The 24720-nt window shown below is 39.2% G+C and overlaps 1 protein-coding gene across 4 annotated transcripts in view; it reads left to right on the top strand.

The window, feature by feature from the left end:
• MND1 (meiotic nuclear divisions 1) overlaps positions 1-21823 on the top strand; it is a 50129-nt gene extending 28306 nt beyond the window's left edge. For 2 of the 4 annotated variants that reach the window (XM_002745384.7, XM_078366376.1), the window contains exons 5-8: positions 4781-4855; positions 6666-6780; positions 15474-15518; positions 21597-21823. In XM_002745384.7, the coding sequence (XP_002745430.1) occupies positions 4781-4855; positions 6666-6780; positions 15474-15518; positions 21597-21703 (342 nt within the window). In that variant the 3' untranslated portion in view covers positions 21704-21823. Of the gene's footprint in view, positions 1-4780; positions 4856-5343; positions 5454-6665; positions 6782-7947; positions 8080-15473; positions 15519-21596 lie in introns of those variants that run through there. The other 2 variants (XR_618319.5, XM_054252866.2) reach the window with 2 other exon arrangements.
• The last annotated feature ends 2897 nt before the right edge of the window (positions 21824-24720 follow it).

The following is a 24720-nucleotide window of genomic DNA, read 5'->3' as shown; positions in this document are numbered from 1 at the left end:
TTAGGTGTGGTGGCTCATACGTTGAATTCTAGCACTTTGTGAGGCCAAGGCATGAGGATCACTTGAGCCCAGGAGTTTGAGACCAGCCTAGGCAACATAGTGAGACCTTGTCTCTACAAAAATAAACATAAAAAATTAGTCAGGCATAGTGGTGCATACTTGTAGTACCAGCTGTTCAGGAGGCACAGGTAGGAGGATTGCTTGACCCCTGAAGGTCAAGGCTGTAGTGAGCCATGATCATGCCACTGCATTCCAGCCTGAGCAACAGAGTAAGACCCTGTCTCAAAAAGCTTAAAAAAAAAAAAAAAAAAGATGAAATCCTGTTTTTACTAATTATAAGTAGTTTTTATTGTTGCAGCTACAGTTTTGTTCTGGGCTATTAGGCTTTAAACAATTATTATTTGCAGCCAGGCATGGTGGCAGGCGCCTGTTGTCCCAGCTACTCAGGAGAATTGCTTGAACCCGGGGGCATGTCGGGGGAGGGTGGAGGTTGCAGTGAGCTCAGATCGTGCCATTGCACTCCAGCCAGGGCAGCAAAGTGAGACTGGGTCTCAAAAAAATAAATAAATAAAATAAAAATTATTATTTGCTTTAGTGAAATTTGGAAGTGGATTTGTTATATAATTGTGACACAGGATTTTTCTCAGCCACTTTGCCAACCAGAGACCTCCACAGCTAGCAATGCCTCCCTCCAACATCTGCCCAGGCCTTGCTCGGTCCCAGGCCTGTTGCTGGAGGTACCCTGCCCACTGAGCCCACCTGTGTTACAGCTTGTACTGTGTTGGGCGGTTCCTGAGCTCTTGTGCTTCCAAGAAGAACAAGAATACACTGATAATTGAAGGGTGAGGATGGACAAAAAAGAATTTTACTGAGCAACAGGACAGCTCTCAGTGGAGAGGGAACTTGGGATGGTCCCCCACCCCATAGTTGGATGGTTTCTCTCCCAGTGTGGCTGAGTCCAGGGCTTTTATGGGCTCAGAATGGGGGAGTGCATACTCACTGGTTTAGGAGTATTCAAAGAAAGACTAAAGCAAAGGCACCACTCAAAGATAGGCACAGCAATATGGAAAAACAATTAGGAAAGGGTGGGTATATGCAAAATAGGTGAAGGGTGGAGATCAGAGGAAAGCCACCAGATGGGAAGATGGATTCTCAATCTCGTCCATGGATTTGACTTGTAGCTTGGCTTTCAGGCTTTAAACTGCCTGGCTTGGAGGTGGAGTTTCACCAGGGATGGCCCCCATCTGCCTAGACATTTGTCTGCCTCCTGCCATTAACAGTTGCATTATAGAATGTTGAAGACTTTGCTCTTTAAAGGAATACTATGGTAAATACCTTTTTATTTTTTATTTTATTTTATTTTAGGTGAAGTCTTTCTCCATTGCCCAGACTGGAGTGCAGTGGTGTGATCTCGGCTTACTGCAACCTCCTGCTCCTGGGTTCAAGCAATTCTTTTGCTTCAGCCTCCTGAGTAGCTGAGATTACAGGGGCACACCACCACAGCCAGCTAATTTTTTGTATTTTTAGTAGAGATAGGGTTTCACCATGTTGGCCAGGCTGATCTCGAACTCCTGACCTCTAGTGATCCACTTGCCTCAGCCTCCCAAATTTCTGGGATTACTGGTGTGAGCCACCACACCCAGCCTATGCCTTTTTAAAAATATAGACTATCATCTCTCTATTTTTGTAAATGTGGACAGTATTTCTTCTAAAGACAAACGTTAAGATGTTTTCTGGTTCAGGCTACAGTATTAAGCAGTAATTCATCTTTGTTTGTGAACTAGATAACATTTTTCTATATATAAATATCTTGTGTATTTTAGTTGGGTTTGTTACTTTAAGAAAATAGATTCTAGTTTAGTTCACTAGTTCTCAGAAGTGTGGTGTCCCCAACTAACAGCATCACCTGGGAACATGCTAGAAATATACATTCTCAGGGCCCACCCCAGATCTGCTATTCAGAAACTCAAGGTAGAGCCCAGCAACCTGCACCTTAAAAAGACCTTTGGGTTCCACTGTATGCTAAAGTTTGATAACTACTGGTTCAGATAGTTTACATACAGTGACTTGAAATCTCAGCTTTTATCACTTGAGGACTGCATTTGGTTTATTTCCAAGTGGGTTAGGAACTGTGACAGTTCTATAGATGAAAAGCTGATAGCATGGGCAGCCCCACCAGAGTTGCTTTCATTGTTTGTTTCCAGTGGTTGGGATTTTTTTTTTTTTACTTAATCTTGCTCTGTCGCCAGGCTGGAGCGCAGTGGCATGATCTTGGCTCCCTACAACCTCCACCTCCCAGGTTCAAGCAGTTCCCCTGCCTCAGCCTCCTGAGTAGCTGAGACTATAGGCAGTGCCACCATACACAGCTAATTTTTTTTGTGTGTGTGTTTTTACTAGAGACAGGGTTTCACCATATTGGCCATGAACTCCCGACCTCGTGATCTGCCCACCTTGGCCTCCCAAAGTACTGGGATTACAGGTGTGAGACAAAATGGGAACTCTTTTTTAAAAGAACTAGATGTCCAGCCAGGGATGGTAACTCACACTTATAATTACAGCACTTTGGGAGGCCAAGGCAGGTGGATCGCCTGAGGTCAGGAGTTCAAGACCAGCCTGGTCAACATGGGAAAACCCCGTCTCTACTAAAAATACAAAAAGTTAGCTGGACATGATGGTGGGCGCCTAGAATCCCAGCTACTTCAGAGGCTGAGGCAGGAGAATCTCTTGAACCTGGGAGGCAGAGATTGCAGTGAGCCCAGATTGCACCACTACACTCCAGCCCGGGCAAGAAGAGCAAACTCCATCTCAAAAAAAGAAAAAATCTATGGCTGGGCTTGGTGACTCATACTTGCAATCCCAGCACTTTGGGAGGCCAAGATGGGTGGATCACAAGGTCAGGAGTGGTGGCGGGTGCCTATAATCCCAGCTATTCAGGAGACTAAGGCAGGAGGATCGCTTGATCCTGGGAGGCGGAGATTGCATTGAGCTGGGATAGAGCCACTATATTCCAGCCTAGTAGAGGGAGACTCTATCTCAAACAAACAAACAAAAAATCTACAGCAGATATATATTTTTTAATTTGTTTAACTTAGGAAGATAATTGCTTGCAAGAAGTATAACTGGTTTGGAGTGGTGTCTGCCTGGCATTATCTATAGATCTTGTTCATGGTATGGATTAGAATCAGTGACTGGAAAACTGTTAAAGGAAAGCTTACAACGTTCCCTTTATGCATATTGAGAAGTGAAAGATTTCCCAAAGCAAGGGTAAACCTAACGACTTTATTTTCTAAATGTTTATAATTCAAGAGTGAGGGAGGAGTGGAATATTTTTTAAGAGAGCTCTTACCCAATCAAATGAATCTGCAATTTCTAACTAGTTTATAGCAAAAGATGTGGAGAATTTAGTATTCAGAATTTCCTGTGATTATTTGTTTACTTGCAGACTCAGGTGAGATTAATAAAACTAAGACAAGAAGGCAACACTCTGAAATTAACCAGTCCCTTTTGGTGTGTAGGCCTACCCACATGCTAATCAACATTCTATATCTACAGTCTCTTTATGCTGGTATTATTTAATCCATTTCCACATACAACTTATCTACTTTCTAAGCAGAGTAAAAGGTTTAAACTGATGACTTTTAAGATATATAAAACAGGCTGAGCACCATGGTACACACTTGTGATCCCACACGTTGGGAGGCTGAGGTGGGAGGATTGCCTGAGCCTGGGAGTTCAAGACCAGTCTAGACAACATGCTGAAACTCCATCTCTAGAAAAAAAAAAATTAAAAATAGTTGATTGTGGTGGCACATACCACAGTCCCAGCTACGGGAGGTAGAGGTAGGAGGATGGCTTTAACCTGGGAAGCAAAGGTCGCAGGGAGCTATGATCATGGCACTGTACTCCATCTTGGGCAACAGAGTAAGACACTGTCTCAAAAGGAAAAAGAAAAAGATATAAAACATACCTAAAATTGGCAGCAGGCTAACAGATTTTTTCCATGTCTGAGAACATAATATGTAACTATACAATTCCTTGTAAAATACTTTATTTAATAATAATAAGTGACAAATTTATTATTGACTCAGTAAAATAGGTCAGATATTTAGACAAGACTTTAGTCAGAAATGAAATTTGCAGAGAATTTATATAAAACATTTTTTTTTTGGATTTTCAAGTTCAATTTCTTTCTTTTTCTTTTTTTTTCCTTTCTTTGAGACAGGGTCTCTGTCACCCAGGCTGGAATGCAGTGGAGCCTGGAGCTCCCAGGCTCAGGCGATCCTCACACCTCAGCTTCCCGAGTAGATGGGACTACAGGCTCATGCCACTACGTTTGGCTAAATTTGTATTTGTTGAGATGGGGTTTTGCCATGTCGCCCAGGCCAGTCTCTAGCTCCAGGATCATGTGATCTGTCTGCCTTCACCTCTCAAAGTGCTGGGATTACAGGCATGAGTCACCGTGCCTGGCCTTCAAGTTCAATTCCTAACTAAATAATAGACCTCAAATTACTTGGGGTAGAGTTGGGGAATCTAATAAATGGAGACTATGTGGAAAAGATTAAAGGCATAGTATTCGTTTTGTCTGCATGAAATAAAAAGAATGTTTTTTGAACTTTTTCTTCAGTCTACCCTAATGACTTTTTCTTCAGTCTATCCTCATGGTCCTTGATTTTCTTGAAATTGGAGAAATTAGTTTCCAGTATTGTGTTTGACTTTGTTCATAAACTACTACATGTCAGTTTATTTTAGCCAGCTATTTTATTTGTTTATGATTCTCTAGTTGTCTGAGGGAAGCCAAAAGCATGCAAGCCTACAGAAAAGCATTGAAAAAGCTAAAATTGGCCGATGTGAAACGGTAAGTTTGTGTCTATAGATTCTTTTAATAGTGACAATTCTAAATATCTAAATAGAGTAAGGACAGAGCTTCCTGTGAGGAGGATGCATTTCCACTGGAAGAGAAGGGGATCATAGCCAAAGATATAAACATCTGACCTAGTAGGATTCGCTAATTGTGAGTCTAGATTTTATTATATGTGGCAGCATAGCATAGAAGCATAAACCCTAGAGCCAAACTGCCTGAGTTTGAAAGTCTCCTAAATTCTGTTTTTACTTTTCTGTTGCAAAATGGGGAATAATAAAATCTATTACACTTCATTGGGTTATTGTGTGGATTAAATAAACTAGTTAACATTTGCAAAGCACCAAGGAGAAGACCTGGTACATGATAAGCCCTATGTAAATGTTTATATTCACGTTGGATGTTCACTGCTCTGCTTCTTCTGTCTTCCTTTACTTTTTTCTTCTCTTGATATATATTTTTTTTTTTTGGTTTGTTTTTTACAGATGAAGTATCTCTCTATTGCTCAGGTTGGCCTTGAACTCCTAGGCTCAAGTGATCCTCCTGCCTCAGTCTCTTAAGTAGCTGGTACTACAGGCAGGCACCACCACACTTGGTGACAGTGGGGTTTTTTTTTTTAAGCATGTATAATTTGGGTATTGATGGCAAATAATGACCATCTTCTTATATTCTAGTTATTTAAAAATCTCTACTGAGCTGTGCTAATATGATACACACTAACCATGTATCATATTATATTTATATTTATGGCTATTTATATTTAAATAAAAATTAGCTATAATTAAATTTAGTCTCTCAGTCACAGTGGCCACATTGCATATGTTGAGTCACCATATGTGTCTAGTGGCTCTTGCAGTGGAGAGTACAAATCTAGAACATTTTCCTCACTGCTGAGAGTTCTGTTGGGCTCTGCTGCTTCCAAGCATGCTGCTCTGTATATGCAGTTTCTTGTACAAATACTAGCAAAGGAACTTTCTTCACTTTGGAACCAAAAGGAACTAAAAGCAAAGTTGAAAAATACAAGTAAAAAATATAAGGTAGCTGGAAACCTTATGAGTCCAGTTAGGGAGTTGGAACTTTACTTGATTTTGCCTCATATTTATCCTATAATTTTGTACTATATTCTTTGCCAGCATCTGGATTTTGTTTGGGCTTACTTTTCAGGTTTCAGAAATACAAATTGGACATATAGCACTATGATTTCTACCTGCTAGTGAGAAATATGGCTAGACATTTCAAATGGTTTTTATTGGCTCATATTGTATTTTGAAGCTTTATTCTGATTTTACCTTTAAAGAACAGGTGGTGGGAGTCCTCAGGCTACAATTGTTATTTCTTTAAATGTATATAAAATACAAATCATATATTTAAATAGTCTTAAAATTTTTTAAATGTCTAGAACACTTTTAAGGATAATTGTATAATGATGGATGTTGACTTAAAACGTCACATACATAGACATAATCTTGTGAAACTACTCAAAAAGTAGTATAATTTTTTTCTGTAACATGACATGATCATCTTAGAGTTCTAACATGAACCTCTCATCTATTTATGAGCATTCCATTCTACATATTAACTTCCACTTAGTTATTCAATATGTATAAAAGATGCTTGAGATTTCAAGATGAGAATTGAGCTTGTTCTTATACTGTGAATATCTGTGTGTGTAATTTATATATGTAATATGAAAACTCTAATGCACATCATTTATGAGAAATAAAATGAAATTGTTATAAAATGTATTACTTTACAACATACAGAATTTTGTTTGTCTGAATTGAACATAAAACTGTTTGGAATGCAGGAAGAGCGAACCATGCTAGCAAAAGAACTTTCTTCACTTCGAGACCAAAGGGAACAGCTAAAGGCAGAAGTAGAAAAATACAAAGATTGTGACCCACAAGTCGTGGAAGAAATACGTAAGTTTGTGTCATAACTTAGGGATCTTTAATTTTGATAATGAAAAAGACTTTATATTTCTAATTGCCTACTAACCATTCCCCTTGTATATGAGAAAATAAAACCAGTTAAGATAGTATTCTGTTTGTAGTACTCTACAATTTTGTATTTTTAATATAGTAGAAAAATATTGCCTTAGTATTTTTAATAAGTCTTAATGTGCCAGGCACGTTGGCTCACGCCTATAATCCCGGCACTTTGGGAGGCTGAGGTGGGTGGATTGTTTGAGCGCAGGAGTTCACGACCAGTCTAGCCAACATGGAGAAACCCCATTGCTACAAAAAAAAAAATTAGCCAAACGTGGTGACACATGCCTGTGGGTGGAAGGATTCTTCAAGCCCAGGAGGTCGAAGCTGCAGTATGTTGTCTTTGTGCTGTTTGTGCCATTGCACTCCAGCCTGTGTGATAAACTAGGACCCTGTCTCAAAAAAAGAGAGAAGTCTTAATGTTAAAGTATTGAACAGTGACAACTTTGAAATTATAAACGTTTTAAAATTAAGGAAGATGTGTGGGATAGAAAGATAAAGACATAAAATATAAACTTAGAGAACTCAGGAGTCAGAACAAGAGCTAATTTGGCCTTAAGAACCTTGATTCTGTAAAGAAATCCGTCACTATCTTCTAGGAAAAATGATACCATAACTAAAAGAGTTTGCAAGTTGCAGAAAATTAGTCTGTACCTTGAGTTGCCTTTTAAATATACCAGTAATTTTTTTTCCTTCTTTTAAACAAGAATCCCCAGAGCTTTGTTTTGAATAATGTTTATATATTTATGTAAAAATTGAAATTTGAACATTTGAGGAAATAAAAGAGTATATTATAAAGACATAGCATTTAATTACTTGGGAAAATATTTATAACTTCTTTAATTTTTCTGTCTTAGCCTTTTACTTAGGAAACTTTACCAACTGAAATTTATAGAAAAACTGATATTATAGTGTGTGATGGAAGGTTTGGAAAGAAATGGAAAATATTTGGTATGTTAAAAAACCTGAGAATAGTTTGATTGCAGCTAAGCTGGCCTAGTCCTTGGCAGTGGTCTTTATAATTAAAGAATGTTTAAGCAGTTCAGTTAGTGGAAATCTAAAGTTAAACTTTATTTTTGTCTCTCCTTTCCACAACTCCAGGAGGCACCATTCACATATATGGAATACATAGCCTAGGTGGTGATATGTAGTGTCACTGGTTCAGCTGATTACCCAGGGGATCTTCAAAGAGAGGTGGAGGCAGAACTCCCCAAGCCAGTCGTTCTCTGTAAAGTAAGCATTTGGGGAGACATGTCAGCTCTTTTATGCTAACCACAGATTACTTTGTCATCATCCTGCAGAAGAAAGTGCTAACCAAATCTACACCTACAAAGTTAACCACCTTAATCTGTTTGAAAGTTTTAACTAATACCAGATGATCCTCAGTGAGTGCAAGCACATCACAGCAGGAGACAAAATAGGAAGTTACAGCTAGGAAGCTAGGGGTACACATGATTCATCTTCTAAACAAAACACAGACTGCTTGTTCAGGAGGACTTACAACATTGTGTACCTTATCTAGAGCACCTTCTCATTCTCTTGAAAGAGAACTTCAAGAATAGTTTACTTACCCAGGTTAAATACTTTCAGGTGATTTGTTTTCAGGATAGCATCACTGTGCCCTCCATCAGTTCATCATGAAAAATCTGAGTTTTCACAATAACCAAATCTGACCCTTCATTTACTCTTATTTGCCTTTTTTTCTGATCTCAGTTTTGTGTGATTCTTGTACTTTTTCCTTGGTGTGCCACCTTTTTGCTTACCTGTTTCATTGTCTTTAATGTCTAGTACCTACAACTCTTAGGTATATCCAAAAAGACTTAAGCTTTTTCACTTTATGGTCCCCATTGTACTGCCACAGCTATTTTTTTGGGCAGGTGACCCTCACTGACATCTCCAATTGACTCCCCAGTCTTTTTCGTAATTTTGACAAATTCTTTCCACTCAGGAATGAATACAACTCTTATTTAGTCTTACTAAACTGCTGTAACCTACACTGATAGTGACCCTGAGCCAGTGGATCACATTGAGGTTCAGGAAATTAACAGGGATAGAGACTTGTGCCAGACCGATTGATGAAGTAGGGAAAACTTGTATTTTAGGCATGTAATTTAAGATGCTGCCATTTCTTGTAGGTCTGATTCAAGTAGCACTTTTGGCAAACACATCACCTCTTAGGTAATAAAACATCAGAAAAGAAGTTCAGGGTATACAAAGGATGATGAACTTTCTGGAGAGTAGAGTAACACAGTTGAGGAGGAGGCAGCAACTGAAATTTTAAACTGGTTGCCTCATTCTGCTGTCCATCTTAACCCTTGAATTTATACATTTGGTAATTTATTTCCCAACCCAAGGAAAACATGCCAATGTGAATGGTGAATGAGTATTATACAGGATATGAGGGCTCACTGGGTGAGAACAAACCCAAAATGTTCTGGTTTTCAGTGAGGTTTTTTTTTGTTTTGTTTTTTTTTGATAGGGCCTTGCTCTGTCTCCCAGGCTGAAGTGCAGGCTCACTCTAGCCTCAACCTCCCAAGCTCGAGCCATTCTCCCACCTCATCCTCCCAAGGAGCTGGGACTACAGACACATGCCACCAAACCCAGCTAGTTTAATTTTAGTTTTATTTTTTATAGAGATGATGTCTTGCTCTATTGTCCAGGCTGGTCTTGAACTCCTGGCCTCAAGCAATTATCTCCCCTTGGCCTCCCAAAGTGCTGGGGTTACAGGTGTGATGCTTGGCCTTTATCATTCTTCATCAGTATCGCACCTAGATTATCTTTTAATAGTAGTTTCTGCAGCCATATAAAGTTGGATCCTGGAGAATTTATAATGATTAGTCTATTAGAGATATATTAATTTTGACGTGTGAATGAGAGAGTGAAAGTCGTTTCTTCCTGGCTTTGTGCATTTTTAAAAATTTATTAAAGAATATCATCTGTTTTGCCAGGCACAGTGGCTCATGCCTGTAATCCCAGCACTTTGGGAGGCCAAGGTAGGAAGATAGCTTTAGGTTAGGAGTTTGAGATTAGCCTGGGCAACAGAGAGAGACCCTATCTCTTCAAAAAATTAAAAATTATCTGGGCATGCTGGCGTGCACTGTAGTCCTCAGGTGTTTTTCTTCCAGTTTTATTATCTTTCTACTTGAGAGGCTGAGATGGGAGGATTGCTTGTATCCAGCAGTTCAAGGCTGCACTGAGCTAAGACCGTCTCACTATACTTCAGCCTGGGCAACAGAGTGAGACCCTGTCTCAAAGAAAAAGGATTAACATCTAGCAAAATAAAACTCATTATGTCTGGCATACAGGCAAAGACTACCAGGTCTGGAGAGAAGTGGGAAAACATGATCTATAGTGAGCAGAAAACTCCATCAATCAAAATTGACTCAGAAATTAGGATCAGCAGACCAGAACATTAAGACAGTTATAACTATAGTCCATATGTTCAAAAAATTAAGTGGAAATAGGGAAGATATAAAAAAGACCCAGGTCAGACTTTTGGACATGAAAACTACAATGCCTTACATGAAAAATACACTATGGTTAATACCAGCTGGTTAAATTTTGCAGAAGAAGGAATTAGTATTAGTTGAAGATATAGCAATAGAAACATCCGAAATGAAACACAGAAAATAAAGAATTTTAAAAATATGAAAATGGGGCCAGGCACAGTGACTCATCCCTATAATTCCAGCACGTTGGGAGGCCAAGGTGGATAAGATGATCACTTAAGCCCAAGAGTTTGAGATCAGCCTGGACAGCATAGGGAGACCCTGACTCTTAGATACATAAAATAAATTTTTTAAAAAATATGAAAATGGCATCTGTGAGCTTTAAGACAACTTCAAGGGACCTAATATGTGTGCAATTATATATAGTCCCAAATGGAGTATGTTTTGGTGGAAGGAGAGGTTGCTGGGCCAGAAAAATATCTGAAGAAATAAAAGCTAAAGTTTTTCAAATTTGATGAAAACTATAAACCCACAAATCCAAGAAATTTAAATATTGAAGTAGCAGATGCCAGTGATCCCCTTACCACTAAATTTAGAGAACTTCTTAAGACTTTAACCTCTACTCACCCCAAATCTCTATTTCTCAATGAAATTATTGTTTTTAAAATGCACTTTTTGATAATGACGGGTTTCATGGGATTTCCGCTGTCATGTTAGTGCAGAACAGATTATACTGGATTAAAGGCTTATGAGTTTCACAAATTGATTTTAATAGGATTTGGTTCTTAGTAGCATTGCTATACCCCCCCCCCCGCCCCATTATTATAACACTCAGGCTTATCTCTAAGTCTGTCATGATTTATTCAGAGCACAATTTGGTGACTGTAGCTATAACTATTTGTTCATATGGGTCATGGCTATGTATTTTCTTATTTCTCAGTAACCCCCATGAGGAATATTTATATTTAATTATTTATACCAGTTGAATTATTGGTATCATTAAGCAAGTATTAAGATTAATTGCTTGGGAAGTTGAGGCAGGCAGATCACTAGGGGTCAGGAGTTTGAGACCAGCCTGGCCAACTTGGTGAAACTCTATTTCTATTAAAAATACAAAAATAACCAGGTGATTACAGGTGACACACACCTGTAATCCCAGCTACTCTCGACACTGAGGTAGGAGGATCACTTGAACCTAGGAGGCAAAGGCTGCCATGAGCCAGCATCATGCACTGCATTCCATCCTGGGCCACAGAATGAAACTCAGTCTCAAAAAAAAGGATGAATTGCAAATATCCAAGAAGTGATACCTAAAAGCAACAGTTCTTTAAACAATATTTTAATTTAGATATTCTGACCATTATTCAAATGTGACCAGATAAAGCATGTTAGTAGAAATTAAATTCCCGGGGCCGGGTGCGGTGGCTCACGCCTGTAATCCCAGCACTTTGGGAGGCTGAGGCAGGTGGATCACAAGGTCAAGAGATCGAGACCATCCTGGTCAACATGGTGAAACCCCGTCTCTACTAAAAACACAAAAAATTAGCTGGGCACGGTGGTGCGTGCCTGTAATCCCAGCTACTCAGGAGGCTGAGGCAGGAGAACTGCCTGAACCCAGGAGGCGGAGGTTGTGGTGAGCTGAGATTGCGCCATTGCACTTCAGCCTGGGTAACAAGAGCGAAACTCCAAAAAAAAAAAAAAAAAGAAAGAAAGAAATTAAATTCCCACAAGAATACTTGAAAGTATCTTAGAGATACTTAAGAAATGTTCTTAGAAATAAATGCCAGGATGACAGTAAAAAGGTAGAGTAAGGACTTCTGAAACTTTGCCCTTTCAAAAACTTGCAAAAATAATTGTAGTCAACTCTTTCAGAACCTTGGAAATTAACCAAAGGCTTACGAGCTTACTGAGGAAAATTAGCTGACTCTGAGTAAGAATAATGAGCTTTGTGGTATTGAATTTGCCTATTCTCATTTCCCGCTCTCACCTCAGCAGTGATCTTGAAAGATAAAGACCCTGCATTCCCATTGTCTAGGGGAGCAAAATGCAGCTGGAGCTCTTTAAGAGCCTTGATCCCAAAGAACTGTCATTATTTGCATGTTTGGTGGTTCCCCGGAGGACACCAGTAGGAAAGACTGTCTTTATTTGATCTGGCTTGAGGTATGCCCAATGCAAAAATCCTCTCTGTGGGGAGTGTTTGTCTATAACAATTATAAACAATAATTTTAACTTCTCAGTTAATTATTGTTGATGAACAGTGATTCATCAACAATAGACTAATCAAACAGTAGACTAATCAAAAAGCTTAAAAGGGCCAGGTGCAGTGGTTAATGCCTATAACCCTAACACTGGGAAGATTGCTTGAGCCTGAGTTCGAAACCAGTCTGAAGAACTCCATCTCTATAAAAAATTTTAGAATGAGACATGGTGGCATGTGCCTGTAGTACCAGCTACTCAGGAGGCTGAGGTGGGAGGATCACTTGAACCCAGGAGATCGAGATCAAGGCTATAGGGAGCTGTGATTGCACCACTGCACTCCAGCTTGGGTGACAGTGAGACCCTTCTAAAAAAGGAGAAACTCAAGGATTTGTTCATGAGAGCCTTGAAGAGCAACATATTCCTGGAAGTATAGAAGGCCTACATGCATGCTTAAGGTTGTTCACATTCTTAGTTAAGACCTGGGACGGTCCCCATATCTAGCTGACTTTGATGCTCTGTGCAAGCAAGAAGTGAAGACTGAGTCAGCATTATAAACTGCCTAGCTGAGAATGCATGTCCCAGCACACAGGCAAACCCTCTTAGCAAAGATGGCTGAGCCCTTTGGTGAAGAGAGCCTCTTCATAGAGATTTAGTCCAAGCGTTTAAGGAAATCTCTGTTCAATTAATAGCTTGACCACTAAGCTAACCAAATAGAGACTTCAGTGACCACACATAAGAACACAGACTTTACAGATTTAGTTCCAGAAAATTACTAAACAAATAAATTGTAACAACTACTACAAGCAACAATCCTGGGGAGAGGGAAGAATCTGCTTTCGAGGGTTGCTATGTTTCCAAGCAACCCTTGGAAATGTGTGTGTGTACACATACATGTGTGTATATATACATACACATACACACACACACATATATGTATGTTATGTATTTTTTTTTAACAAAGTCTTGCTCTCTTACCCAAGCTGGAGTGTAGTAGCGCGATCTCTGCTCACTACAACCTCCACCTCTCGGGTTCAACCAATTCTCATGCCTCAGCCTTCCAAGTAGCTGGGATTACAGGCACCTTATATTATTTTTTAAATTTATTATTATTTTTTTAATATATATATTTTTTATTCTCTGTCACCTCAGCTGGAGTGCAGTGGCATGATCATGACTCAGTGCAGCCTCAACTTCCTGGGCTTAAGCAATCCTAAGTCCCCTGAATAGCTAGGACTACAGGTACACGCCACCACGCAGAGATAATTTTTGTATTTTTTGTAGAGACAGGATATTGCCATGTTGCCCAGGCTAACATTATTTTAAATGTCCAGTTTTGCAATAAGATTATAAGACATACAGAGAAATAAACTATGGCTCACATAATGGAAAAAAATAATAAATGGAGCCAGGAGTGGTGGCTCACACTTTTAATCCCAGCACTTTGGAAGGCTGAGGTCAGGAGTTCAAGACCAGCCTGGCCAACATGGCAAAACCCTGTCTCTACAAAAATGCAAAAATTAGCTAGGCATGGTGGCAGGCACCTGTAATGCCAGCTACTCAGGAGGTCGAGGCAGGAGAATCACTTGAACCCACGAGGTGGAGGTTGCAGTGAGCTAAGATCGTGCCATTGCACTTCAGCCTGGGCAACAAGAGCAAAACTCCATTTCAAAAGATAAATAAATAATGAATGGAAACTGTTACTGAGAAAGCCCACATGTGGAACTTACTAGACAAAGACTTACTTTAAATATGTTCAAAGAAAAGTGAAAAATGAGAAACTCAAACAAAACCAAAAATTGGTTACTGAAGGGTATCACAAAATATACAAACCTTTAGCTAAAAAGCAAAAGGAAAATATAAGTAGCTGGGACAACAAGTTGCACCACTACACCTGGCTAATTTTTTATTAATATCTTTTGTAGAGACGTAGTCTCACTATGTTGGCTAGACTGGTCTTGAATTCCTAGGCTCAAGCAGTCCTCCTGCCTCAGCCTTCCAAAGTGCTAGGATTACAGGCGTGAGCTACCGCACCCGACCAAAAAACAATATTATTAAGGAAATACTCCCCAAATTGATCTACAGATTCAATGCAAAACCTATTAAAATTTCAGCTGCTTTTTTTGCAGAAGTTGGTAAGCTGATCTTAAGTTTCATATGGAAATCCAAGAATAGTCAAAAGAATCTTGAAAAAGAACAAAGTTACAGACTCAAATTTCCCAATTTCAAAACTTACTACAAGGCTACAGTTATAGAGACAATATGGTAGTAGTATAAGAATAGACATATAGGCTTGGCGCAGTGGCTCATCCCTATAATCCCAGCACTTTGGGAGGCCGAGGTGTGTGGATCACTAGGTCAAGAGATTGAGACCATCCTGGCCAAGATGGTGAAACCCTGTCTCTTCTAAAAATAGAAAAATCAGCTGGGCATGGTGGCAGGCTTCTGTAGTCCCAGCTACTCGGGAGGCTGAGGCAGGAAAATTGCTTGAACCCAGAGGGCAGAGGTTACAGTGAGCCAAGATCATGCCACTGCCCAGCATGAGCAGAGGGAGACTCCGTCTCAAAAAGAAAAAAAAAGAATAGACCTATAGATTAATGGAATGGAATTGAGAGTCCAGAAATAAACCCAATTGATTTTTAACAAAGGCGCCAAGACCATGGTGAGTTGTTTGAAAAATATCTCATTTAAACGTACATGTTGTCTTTAAAGGAGCAAGTACAATGAAGATGGACATTTAGGAAAAGGAAATTGTTCACGTTGACTTTCCATTAATTACTAATATTACTGCAACTACCTAAAATTCCCTTGAGAATATGCAAGTTTGTAAAATATATTATGTCACTATTTCAGCTTTTTTATAGCTGTTTTATATATATATTTTAAATTTTGTTCATATGAAAAAATATAAATGTATACATAGCTAAAGATAATTTTATATATGTAAATACATTTCATTTTATATATATAATTTTTTTTCAGGCCAAGTAAATAAAGTAGCCAAAGAAGCTGCTAACAGATGGACTGGTATGTACTATAATATTACTGATTAACTAAATTCCCTTTACACTTACTGTGATGTGAAATTCAGATACCTTTGTGCTAGCTTTGGACAAGAAAGGGCATTTCTGAAAACTATATGCACTACTCAGGCTGGGTGCAGTGGCTTACGCCTGTAATCCCAGCACTTTGAGAAGCCGAGGTGGGCGGATCATGAGGTCACCCTGGCCAACGTGGTGAAACCCTGTCTCTACTAAAATACAAAAAATTAGCTGGGCATGGTGGCATGCACCTGTAGTCCCAGCTACTCAGGAGTCTGAGGCAGGGGAATCACTTGAACCCGGGAGATGGAGCTTGTAGTCAGCCAAGATCATGCCACTGTACTCCAGCCTGGCAGCAGAGCAAGACTGCATCTCAAAAAGAAAAAGAAAAATACATGCGCTAGTCAAGTGTTTAATCATTTCAGTTATTTAGGGTTATTTTTTATAACCTTGTGTGTCATTTTGTAAAGTATAAATATTTTTGTAAAATTAGTGATTGCTTCCAGTTTAACTTCTGTGCAGTTTTTCCTGAGTCACTTGAGTTAATCACCTAACTTTCATATATATTAACGTAAGATGGAATCTTAAAGATTTATCTTCTTGCTAATAATAATAATAGCTAAAGTTTGTTGAGGACTGACTGTCTGCCAGTTATTATAATGTCTATGGTTGCCTTCTCATTTTTATCTCTGATTATTATTCCTAATTTAGAAGACAAAACTAAGACCCTCAGAAGTCCAAGACCACACACGTGTCAGACAGCATAACAGGAATTAGAATCCAGCTTTTTAGGCTGGACTTAAAGTGACCACGTTTAGTTAAAGGCGATTAGTCACTGGAAGAACAGATGCTGGAGCCAGGTTTCTCTGACTCCCTGTCCAGGCCTCTGTTTCACACACAAAAAAATGATTATTGTTTCCTTCTCTATTTTAGAATTAAATAGATTGGTAAAATCAATATAATTGGCCTTTAGGTGTTTTTTTTTTTTTTTTTTTAATGAAATTGCAGTCTTATTTATTACAAAGGTATTTCTTAAGTAAGGTAATGCTTTAGTGATAAGAACAGAGGGGGATAAAACAGCAAACTGTCATGAAAGAGAATAATGAAACAAGTGTCCACAAAGTATAAATAAATATGGATTTTTGGCCAGGTGTGGTGGCTCACTCCTGTAATCCCAGCACTTTGGGAGGCCGAGGCTGGTAGATCATGTGAGGCCAGGAGTTCAAGACCAGCCTGGCCAACATGGTGAAACCCCGTCTCTACTGAAAATACAAAAATTAGCTGGATGTGGTAGTTTGTGTCTAGTTCCAGCTACTTGGGAGGCTGAGGCAGGAGAATGGCTTGAACCTGGGAGGTGGAGGTTTTAGTGAACCAAGATTGTGCCATTGTACTCCAGCCTGGGTGACAGAGGAAGATTCCATCTCAAAAAAAAAAAAAAAAAAAGTGGATTTTTAGGTTAAAAATAAGACAAGAAAAAAAAAAAAATAAGACAAGAATCCACAGTGATTTCCCCCAGTAGTTTCAACAAAGAGGCTCAGCACACAGTAGGCACAGGCAGCATGTGTGCGTAGTGGGAGGAACGTGGCTTTGAAAGGAATCCAAGCTGTTCTCCTTGCTTGCCGTGTGACCTCTTGACTTCTCAGCCTGCTTCCTCATCTCTTCAGTGTGGATAAGTAATATCTACCTCCCATTTTGGGAGGATTAAATAAGACAGTTTGTAAGCCCTTCAGCACCATGTTGGACACGTAGATAAATACTTCCCTTTTCCTTTTTTTCTCTTAAAAAAGTTCATGTTTTTTAATTGATCATAAACTTCCAAAATTATAATTGGAAGAACATTTGGAATGGCTTTTATTTCCCTGTCAGCTGCAGAAGAACCTGGGACTTTTAAAATCATGAGGAAGAAAGATATTTTTAGAACAGCAGAAACAGCTGTTAAGAACCATATTTCCATTAGAAGTTACAGCTTACTCCTTCCAGCTTCCAGCATAAACATGTGTTTATGAAAAGACAGAGATAGGAGATAAAGCATCACACCTCAGAAAACCTCCACCTTCACAACAAACAAAAGAAAACAGTAATAAAATAATTTTTTCCTAGTCTATTTTAGAATTAAGTAGATTGGTGAAATCAATATAATTGACCTTTGTTTTTTTCTTTTTTATGAAATTACAGTCTTATTTATCATATAGCTATTAAAGTTTGCCTTAATATTCATATTAAAAATATATAGAAAAACAATTTGCTTTCTTTTTATTTAAAAAAAGTCCTGCACTTTGAGAGGCCAAGGCAGGAAGATCACTTGAGGTCAGGAGATAGAGACCAGCCTGGCCAACATGATGAAACCCCATCTCCACTAAAAATACAAAAATTAGCTAGGCATAGTGGTATGCACCTGTAATCCCAGCCACTCTGGAGGCTGAGGCAGGAGAATTGCTTGAACCCACGAGGCACAGGTTATAGTGAGCCAAGGTTGTGCTCCAGCCTGGGCAAGAGTGAGACACTGTCTCAATTGAAAAAAAAAAAAAAAAAAAGTCCTTAAAATGTATCTAGTATTGAGAATATTTACTGTTCAACAATGCAGTGTGTCAGTTCTATGGGATGAGAGATTACCTCCAAGTATAGAAATGCCACATCTAAATATTTTGTGACATTAAATACACTTTAAGTGTGACTTCAATTATATCATATAAAACCTTGCTTAATAATTGAGATAGTGGCCATGCACAGTGGCTCACACCTGTAATCCCAGCACTTTGGGAGGCCAAGGTGGGTGGATCACAAGGTCAGGAGTTCAAGACCAGCCTGGCCAACATAGTGAAACCCCGTCTCTAGTAAACATACAAAAGTTAGCCAGGTGTGGCGGCGGGTACCTGTAGTGCCAGCTACTCGGGAGGCTGTGGCAGGAGAATCACTTGAACCTGGGAGACAGAGGTTGCAGTGAGTTCAGACCACACCATTGCACTCCAGCCTGAGTGACAGAGTGAGACTCCATCTCAAAAATAGTGATGATAATAATAATAATTAAGATGGTGAAGTTCTTATAAAACATATAAAAGGGATCTTAATGAGTGAAGAGGGATAGGTGTCCTGAGGTCCTAACCTAGATTCATTGCAAATGATATTGCCCATCCTATTCCTTTATGTATCTTTGGTGTGCCACCGTATAAATCAAACAGGAATTCTGCCAGTCTTAAGATTATTTCTTTAAAATAAATTATTCTATATCCATTTATAAACATTTATATGTAATAGGGAAATTATTTGACAAGGAATGAAGTCTCAAGATTGTCGGTGACATTATCTTGAAGGCCAACATTCCAGTAGCCCAAGGAAATGTTTAATCAGAGTCTTCTTTGAATTGGTCCATTAGATGTTGTTGGGAAGAGGGTTTTATTTCTTCTTTTTCTTGGTGTTTTGTTTTGTTTTGTTTTGTTTTGAGACAGAGTCTTGCTCTGTTGCCAGGCTGGAGTGCAGTGGTGCAATCCTGGCTCACTGCAACTTCCGTTTTCCGGTTTCAAGCAATTCTCCTGCCTCAGCCTCCCAAGTAGCTGGGACAACAGGCTCGCACCACCATGCCCGGATAATTTTTTGTACTTTTAGTAGAGTCGGGGTTTCGCCATGTTGGCCAGGATGGTCTCAATCTCTTGACCTCATGATCTGCCCGCCTTGGCCTCCCAAAATGCTGGGACTTTTTCTTGTTTTTAATCTTTAAATGTTTATAATGAAATAGTTTCTTATCCTCCTGTGAATCAGGAACTCCTTTCTGTAGAGGCTATTCTGTAGTATTACTCTGGTGCCTCATTCTCTTTTCTGATCCAGGTTTGAAGTTTGTTCCTGCAAGCTTCCTACATTGTTGTATCTGTTCTCTCAATTCCTAAAAATCTTTCTGTCTTCATGGAGCATATCCTGTAAGCAATACACATAAGACTTGGCCATTTCTCTCTAAGACATCTATCACTTTGTAATTGTTTAGTCATAAATTACTTTTTTTCTCTCTTGTGTCAACTTGAAGGCATAGGTTCTTCACATTCTGTAATACCTGCAGTATACCTGATACTTGTTTTATGTAGCAGCAGACCCTCTAACATTTGGGTGTGATTAGCAAGAATGTACTGGTTGGTCAGAGACTGATAAAAATTATCCTAGAGTACCTTATGGTATTATTTTAACATTCTCTCTTAGGTTGTCATGAAAAGTAAAGATTCATTTTAGATTGTTACAAAAAGTAAAGATCATTTTAATATCTGTTGACATTCCATAACACTTTAATTGAAAGAAATTAATTTTGTTAACACTGTTCTATTTGATGCAGTAGTATTTACCATAAACCTCATTCCAGAAAGGTATTTATCATTATTTGATACCTGGAATTAAACTTCCATAGAAACAATATTTTAAAAAGTGATTAAACTCCATGTATTAGTTTGCTGGAGATGCCAGAACAAAACATCACAAATACGGTGGCTTAACAGAAATTTTTCTCACCACCCTGGGGGCGGTAAGAGATGATCCTTTCTCAAGGGAAAAGAAAAAAAATCTACTGTTCTTCCCGGTGCAGATGAACAAATTTCAAGGTGAAGATGTTGGCAGGTTTGGTTTCTTCTGGAGGTCTTCCTTCTCCCTGTGTCCTCTCACCGTCTTCCCTGTGTCTCTCGGTGTGTCCAAATTTCCTTTTCTTGTAAAGACACCAACCTGACTGGATGAGGACGCGCATCCCAATGACTTCATTTTCACTTAATCACCTCTTTGAAGATCTATTTCAGTATAGTCACATTCTGAGGTAGTAGGGGCTAGGACTTCAGCATACAAATTTGGGGGGAAATGATTCAGCCTATAACATTCCAGAAGAACCTATTCTGACCCTTTACTTCATTATCACTACTAATAGAGTGTTTAACATTTTACAGAATACTCTGACAAGCTATAAAATCTTACACCATTATTTTTTCTGTGTGTATAATACATTTTCATCATAAAGGTTGTATATGTACATTAAAGAAATGTATGAAATTTAAAAAAGAAAGGCTGGGCATGGTGGCTAACACCTATAATCCCAGCATTTTGGGATGCCGAGATGGGTGGATTGCTTGAGCTCAGGAGTTCGAGACCAGCCTGGGCAACATGCTGAAACCTCATCCTTATAAACAATGTAAAAATTTCTGGGTATAGTGGTGCATGCCTGGCATTTCTGCTTCTTGTGGGGCTGAGGTGAGAGGATTGCCTAAGCCTGGAAGGTTGAGGCTACAGTGAGCTGAGATTGCACTACTGCACTCCAGCCTGGGAGACAAAGCAAGATCCTTTCTCAAGGAAAAAAAAGGGAAAAGAAAAAAATCTACTGTTCTTCCCAATGCAACCACTATGAGCACATTCGCACTCTCCTGCCTCCCTCACTAGCTGTGCTTAGGGGCCATTCCTGATGAGTAGACATTTAGCTTGCTTTTATTTTCTTTAATTATGACACTGGTATAAAGACCAGTGTCCTTGTACACAGTTCATTTAATTTCCTTGGGATAAATCCCCTGAAGTAGATATACCCCTTTTTTTTTCAGTGGTTAATGCATTTTAAATTCCCCAGGGGATGCTGAGGACATTTCTATTCTTAGTCTTAAGAGAATAGAACCCCTTTCCCTGCTCCCCACACCCTCTTCCTAATGGCCTGATTGTCTGGAAACCATTACTGTCTATGGGACAGGAAGAAGGGTCTGGAGATAATGTGTTCCCCTTGGGTACAGGAGCAACTGTAATTCATGAGGCAGCAGCCCTGGCCTCTGCTGTGGAAATGTAGAAGAGACACCATTAACCTGTCCCTGTCTTTGTATCATTCTTAAGTCTGGTTTTTAGCAGCAAACAGCTTACAGAATTTTTGAATATGACAGAATTTTTGAATATGAGATCTATTAACTTGTTCCAAATAGTATTTAAATATTAGTTGCTATTACTCCTAAAAATATAGAAAATTCTGAAAGTTAATAGAAGAAAATAAAAGAACAATGAAGATAATTATACTTGAAATGTTTTATGATTGTGCTTTTCTCAAAATCATTCTCAATTTTCTTTATAGATAACATATTTGCAATAAAATCTTGGGCCAAAAGAAAATTTGGGTTTGAAGAAAATAAAATTGATAAAACTTTTGGAATTCCAGAAGACTTTGACTACATAGACTAAAATATTTCATGGCGGTGAAGGATGTAAATTTAAAACTATTATGTAAATAAGTGTACTGAATTGTCATTTGCCTGTAACTATATGTATCCTTTTGTTATGTTAAATAAAGTGTAAAATGCAGATGTTCTTCACCCTTTTTGGTAGATCACACGCAGGATGATGACCATATCCCCCTCAGTGCTCATCAAAGTAGGACATAAAGCCTTGCACCTCATTCCAGGCAGGTTTACAAATGATTTTCTTAAAGATCAAAGCCATGACATGATAACATTTTAGTTTTGATTAAATATTAATGTTAACTATTAAGGGTGTATTTGGGCCATGTGTGGTGGCTCACACCTGTAATCTCAGCACTTTGGGAAGCTGAGGCGGGCAGATCACTTGAGCTCAAGGAGTTCAAGACCAGCCTGGCCAACACGGCAAAACCCCATCTCTATTAAAAAGTAATCCCAACTACTCAGGAGGGTGAGGCAGGTGAATTGCTTGAACCAAGGAGGCAGAGGTTGCAGTGAGCTGAGATTGTACCACTGCACTCCAGCCTAGGCAACAGAGCGAGGCTCCATATCAATCAATAAGTACATACATACATACATACATAATAAAATAAAATAAATTTTGAGGCTGAGCACAATGGCTCATGCCTGTGATTCCAGCACTTTGGGAGGCCGAGGTTGATGGATCACCTGAGGTCAAGAGTTCAAGACCAGCCTGGCCAACATGATGAAACCCCGTCTGTACTAAAAAAAACATACAACAAATTAGCCCAGTGTGGTGGCTGGTGCCTGTAATCCCAGCTGCTTGGGAGGTTGAAGCAGGAGAATTGTTTGACTCAGGAGGTGGAGGTTGCAGTGAGCTGAGATTGCGCCACTGGACTCCAGCCTGGGCAACAAGAGCGAAACTCTGTCAAAAAAAATTTTGTGGCTGGGTGTGGTGTCTCCCACCTGTAATCCCAACACTTAGAGAAGCCGAGGCAGGCAGATCACTTAAACCCAGGAGTTCAAGACCAGCCTAGGCAACATGATAAAACTTCCATCTATACATAGAAATACAAAAATTAGCTGGGTGTGGGGTGCGTACCGTTAAGTCCCAGCTACTTGGGAGGCTGAAGTGAGAGGATCACTTGAGCCTGGGAGAGGAAGGTTGCAATGAGCCAAGATTGTGCCTCTGACTCCAGCTTGAGTGACAGAGTAAAACCCTGACTAAAAAAAAAAAAAATTAAAATCTGTTGTTAAAAACCAAGGTAAACACATTAGCCTAGCCCTACACAGGGTCAGGATCACCAATATCTTTGTCTTCCACCTCCACATTCTGTCCTACAGGAAGGTCTTCAGGGGCAATAACTTGCATAGAGCCATCATCTCCTATGATAACAACTTATTCTTGAAAACCACCTGAAGAAAAATTTTTAATAAGTAAAAGAAAAAAAAGAGTACACTCTAACATTAAAAAGATGGAAAATATATAAGCCAGTAACAATCATTATCATTGTCAAGTATTATGTTCGATACATGATTGTGTTGCTATACTTTTATACAGCTGGCAGTGCAGTAGGCTTGTTTACACCATCACCATAAATACGTGAGTAATGTGTTGCACTAACATATCACCACAGCTACGATGTCACTATGTGGTAAGAGTGTTTCAGTTCCATTATCTCATGGGACCACTATCATATATGTAGTCTGTACTTGACACTTGTTAAACAGTGCATGACTGTAGTTGTGTTTGTGTAGCACACATTGCCAACGATATAGAATTTTAGGATTTTTCAGCTATCTAAAAAAGAGTAGGTTGAAAATGACATATACCATGTATGTATCTTTTTTCTTTCAGTTCAGCTTGGCTATTTAGAGAATTTGCAGGCACTCCAAATCCAAAGAAAAAAAATAAAAACCTAAGTAATGCCCTTTACACAATGCTTTTTTTTTTCATATTGTCCAATTTTGATATTTTAAGTACTTCGAGTGAAATATTCCAGATGTCTGAAATGACCCAAATAGCATTCAAACCATTTGTTAGTGAATCTGGCCTTTGTATCCCAGGGATTTGCTCTGGGTCTACTTAATCACTTCCTGGAGGTTAGTGGGGAGCAAATTGGTCTGTCTTGTTCATGAGGCCAGTTTATGTTGCCTTAGGCAACGGCTCTTCTGACTAGAGAAAGTATTTGATGTAAGAGACGAAGGACAAAAAATAAAAATCACTCGCCATAAGCCTTTTTCTAAACTGATTGTGGGAATTCCAAAATTTCTTGGGCCCAATTTGCTATTATTATAAAAGATACTTGTTTAGAAAGGAGGTATGTGTGTTCAAAAAAGAAACCATTTCTCTAAAAGATGATGTTTGATATTTAGGCAACTTTAAAAAATTTAGGTCTCTATAGGGCCAGCATGAGACTGAGTGAGATGAGGGTCCATACATGAACTAACCGGAGGCTGTAGCATCTTCTTTAGCCAGCAGTGTGCTGCTCAGTGTTTAATAGCTGGCTGTCTGGAAGAGGGAGGCCGACTTACAGTGTTTGCCTGCTTGCATGGTGTACATACTGCCAGCATAGCCAATTTGAGTTACCAGTGTGATGCCAGTAGAGAAGGGGAAGAGATGCTCAGCGGCACACCAGTCCGTATTCCACCATACAGCTGCAGTAGATATCTCAACAGCACGGGGAACGGTAAATGTAGTGAAGTACTTAGGGAGTGTCTTTGTTTTTAATAAACAGTTCATCATCCTATATAGAACTTCATCTTTAATGCAGGCTGTGTTTAACTGCTGGCTTGCTGCTCCTGTCCATCGCTGTTGTTAATCTTTAAGGGCTGTTTTTGAGTTTGTTCTCACCTGAAATTCGAGATGCTAGTTAAGAAGGCAGGAAGCCGGGCATGGTAGACTGTGCCAGTGGTCCCAGTGTATTAGTCTGTTCTCACACTGTTAATAAAGACACACCTGGGACTGAGTAATTTAAGGAAAGAGGTTTAATTGACTCACAGTTCAGTATGGCAGGTCTCAGGAAACTTACAATCATGGCA

This window comes from Callithrix jacchus, chromosome 3 (genome assembly GCF_049354715.1).
Source record: "Callithrix jacchus isolate 240 chromosome 3, calJac240_pri, whole genome shotgun sequence".
NCBI lineage: Eukaryota > Metazoa > Chordata > Mammalia > Primates > Cebidae > Callithrix > Callithrix jacchus.
The sequence above is the reverse complement of the archived record's forward strand: the minus strand, read 5'-3'. Positions and strand labels throughout refer to the sequence as shown.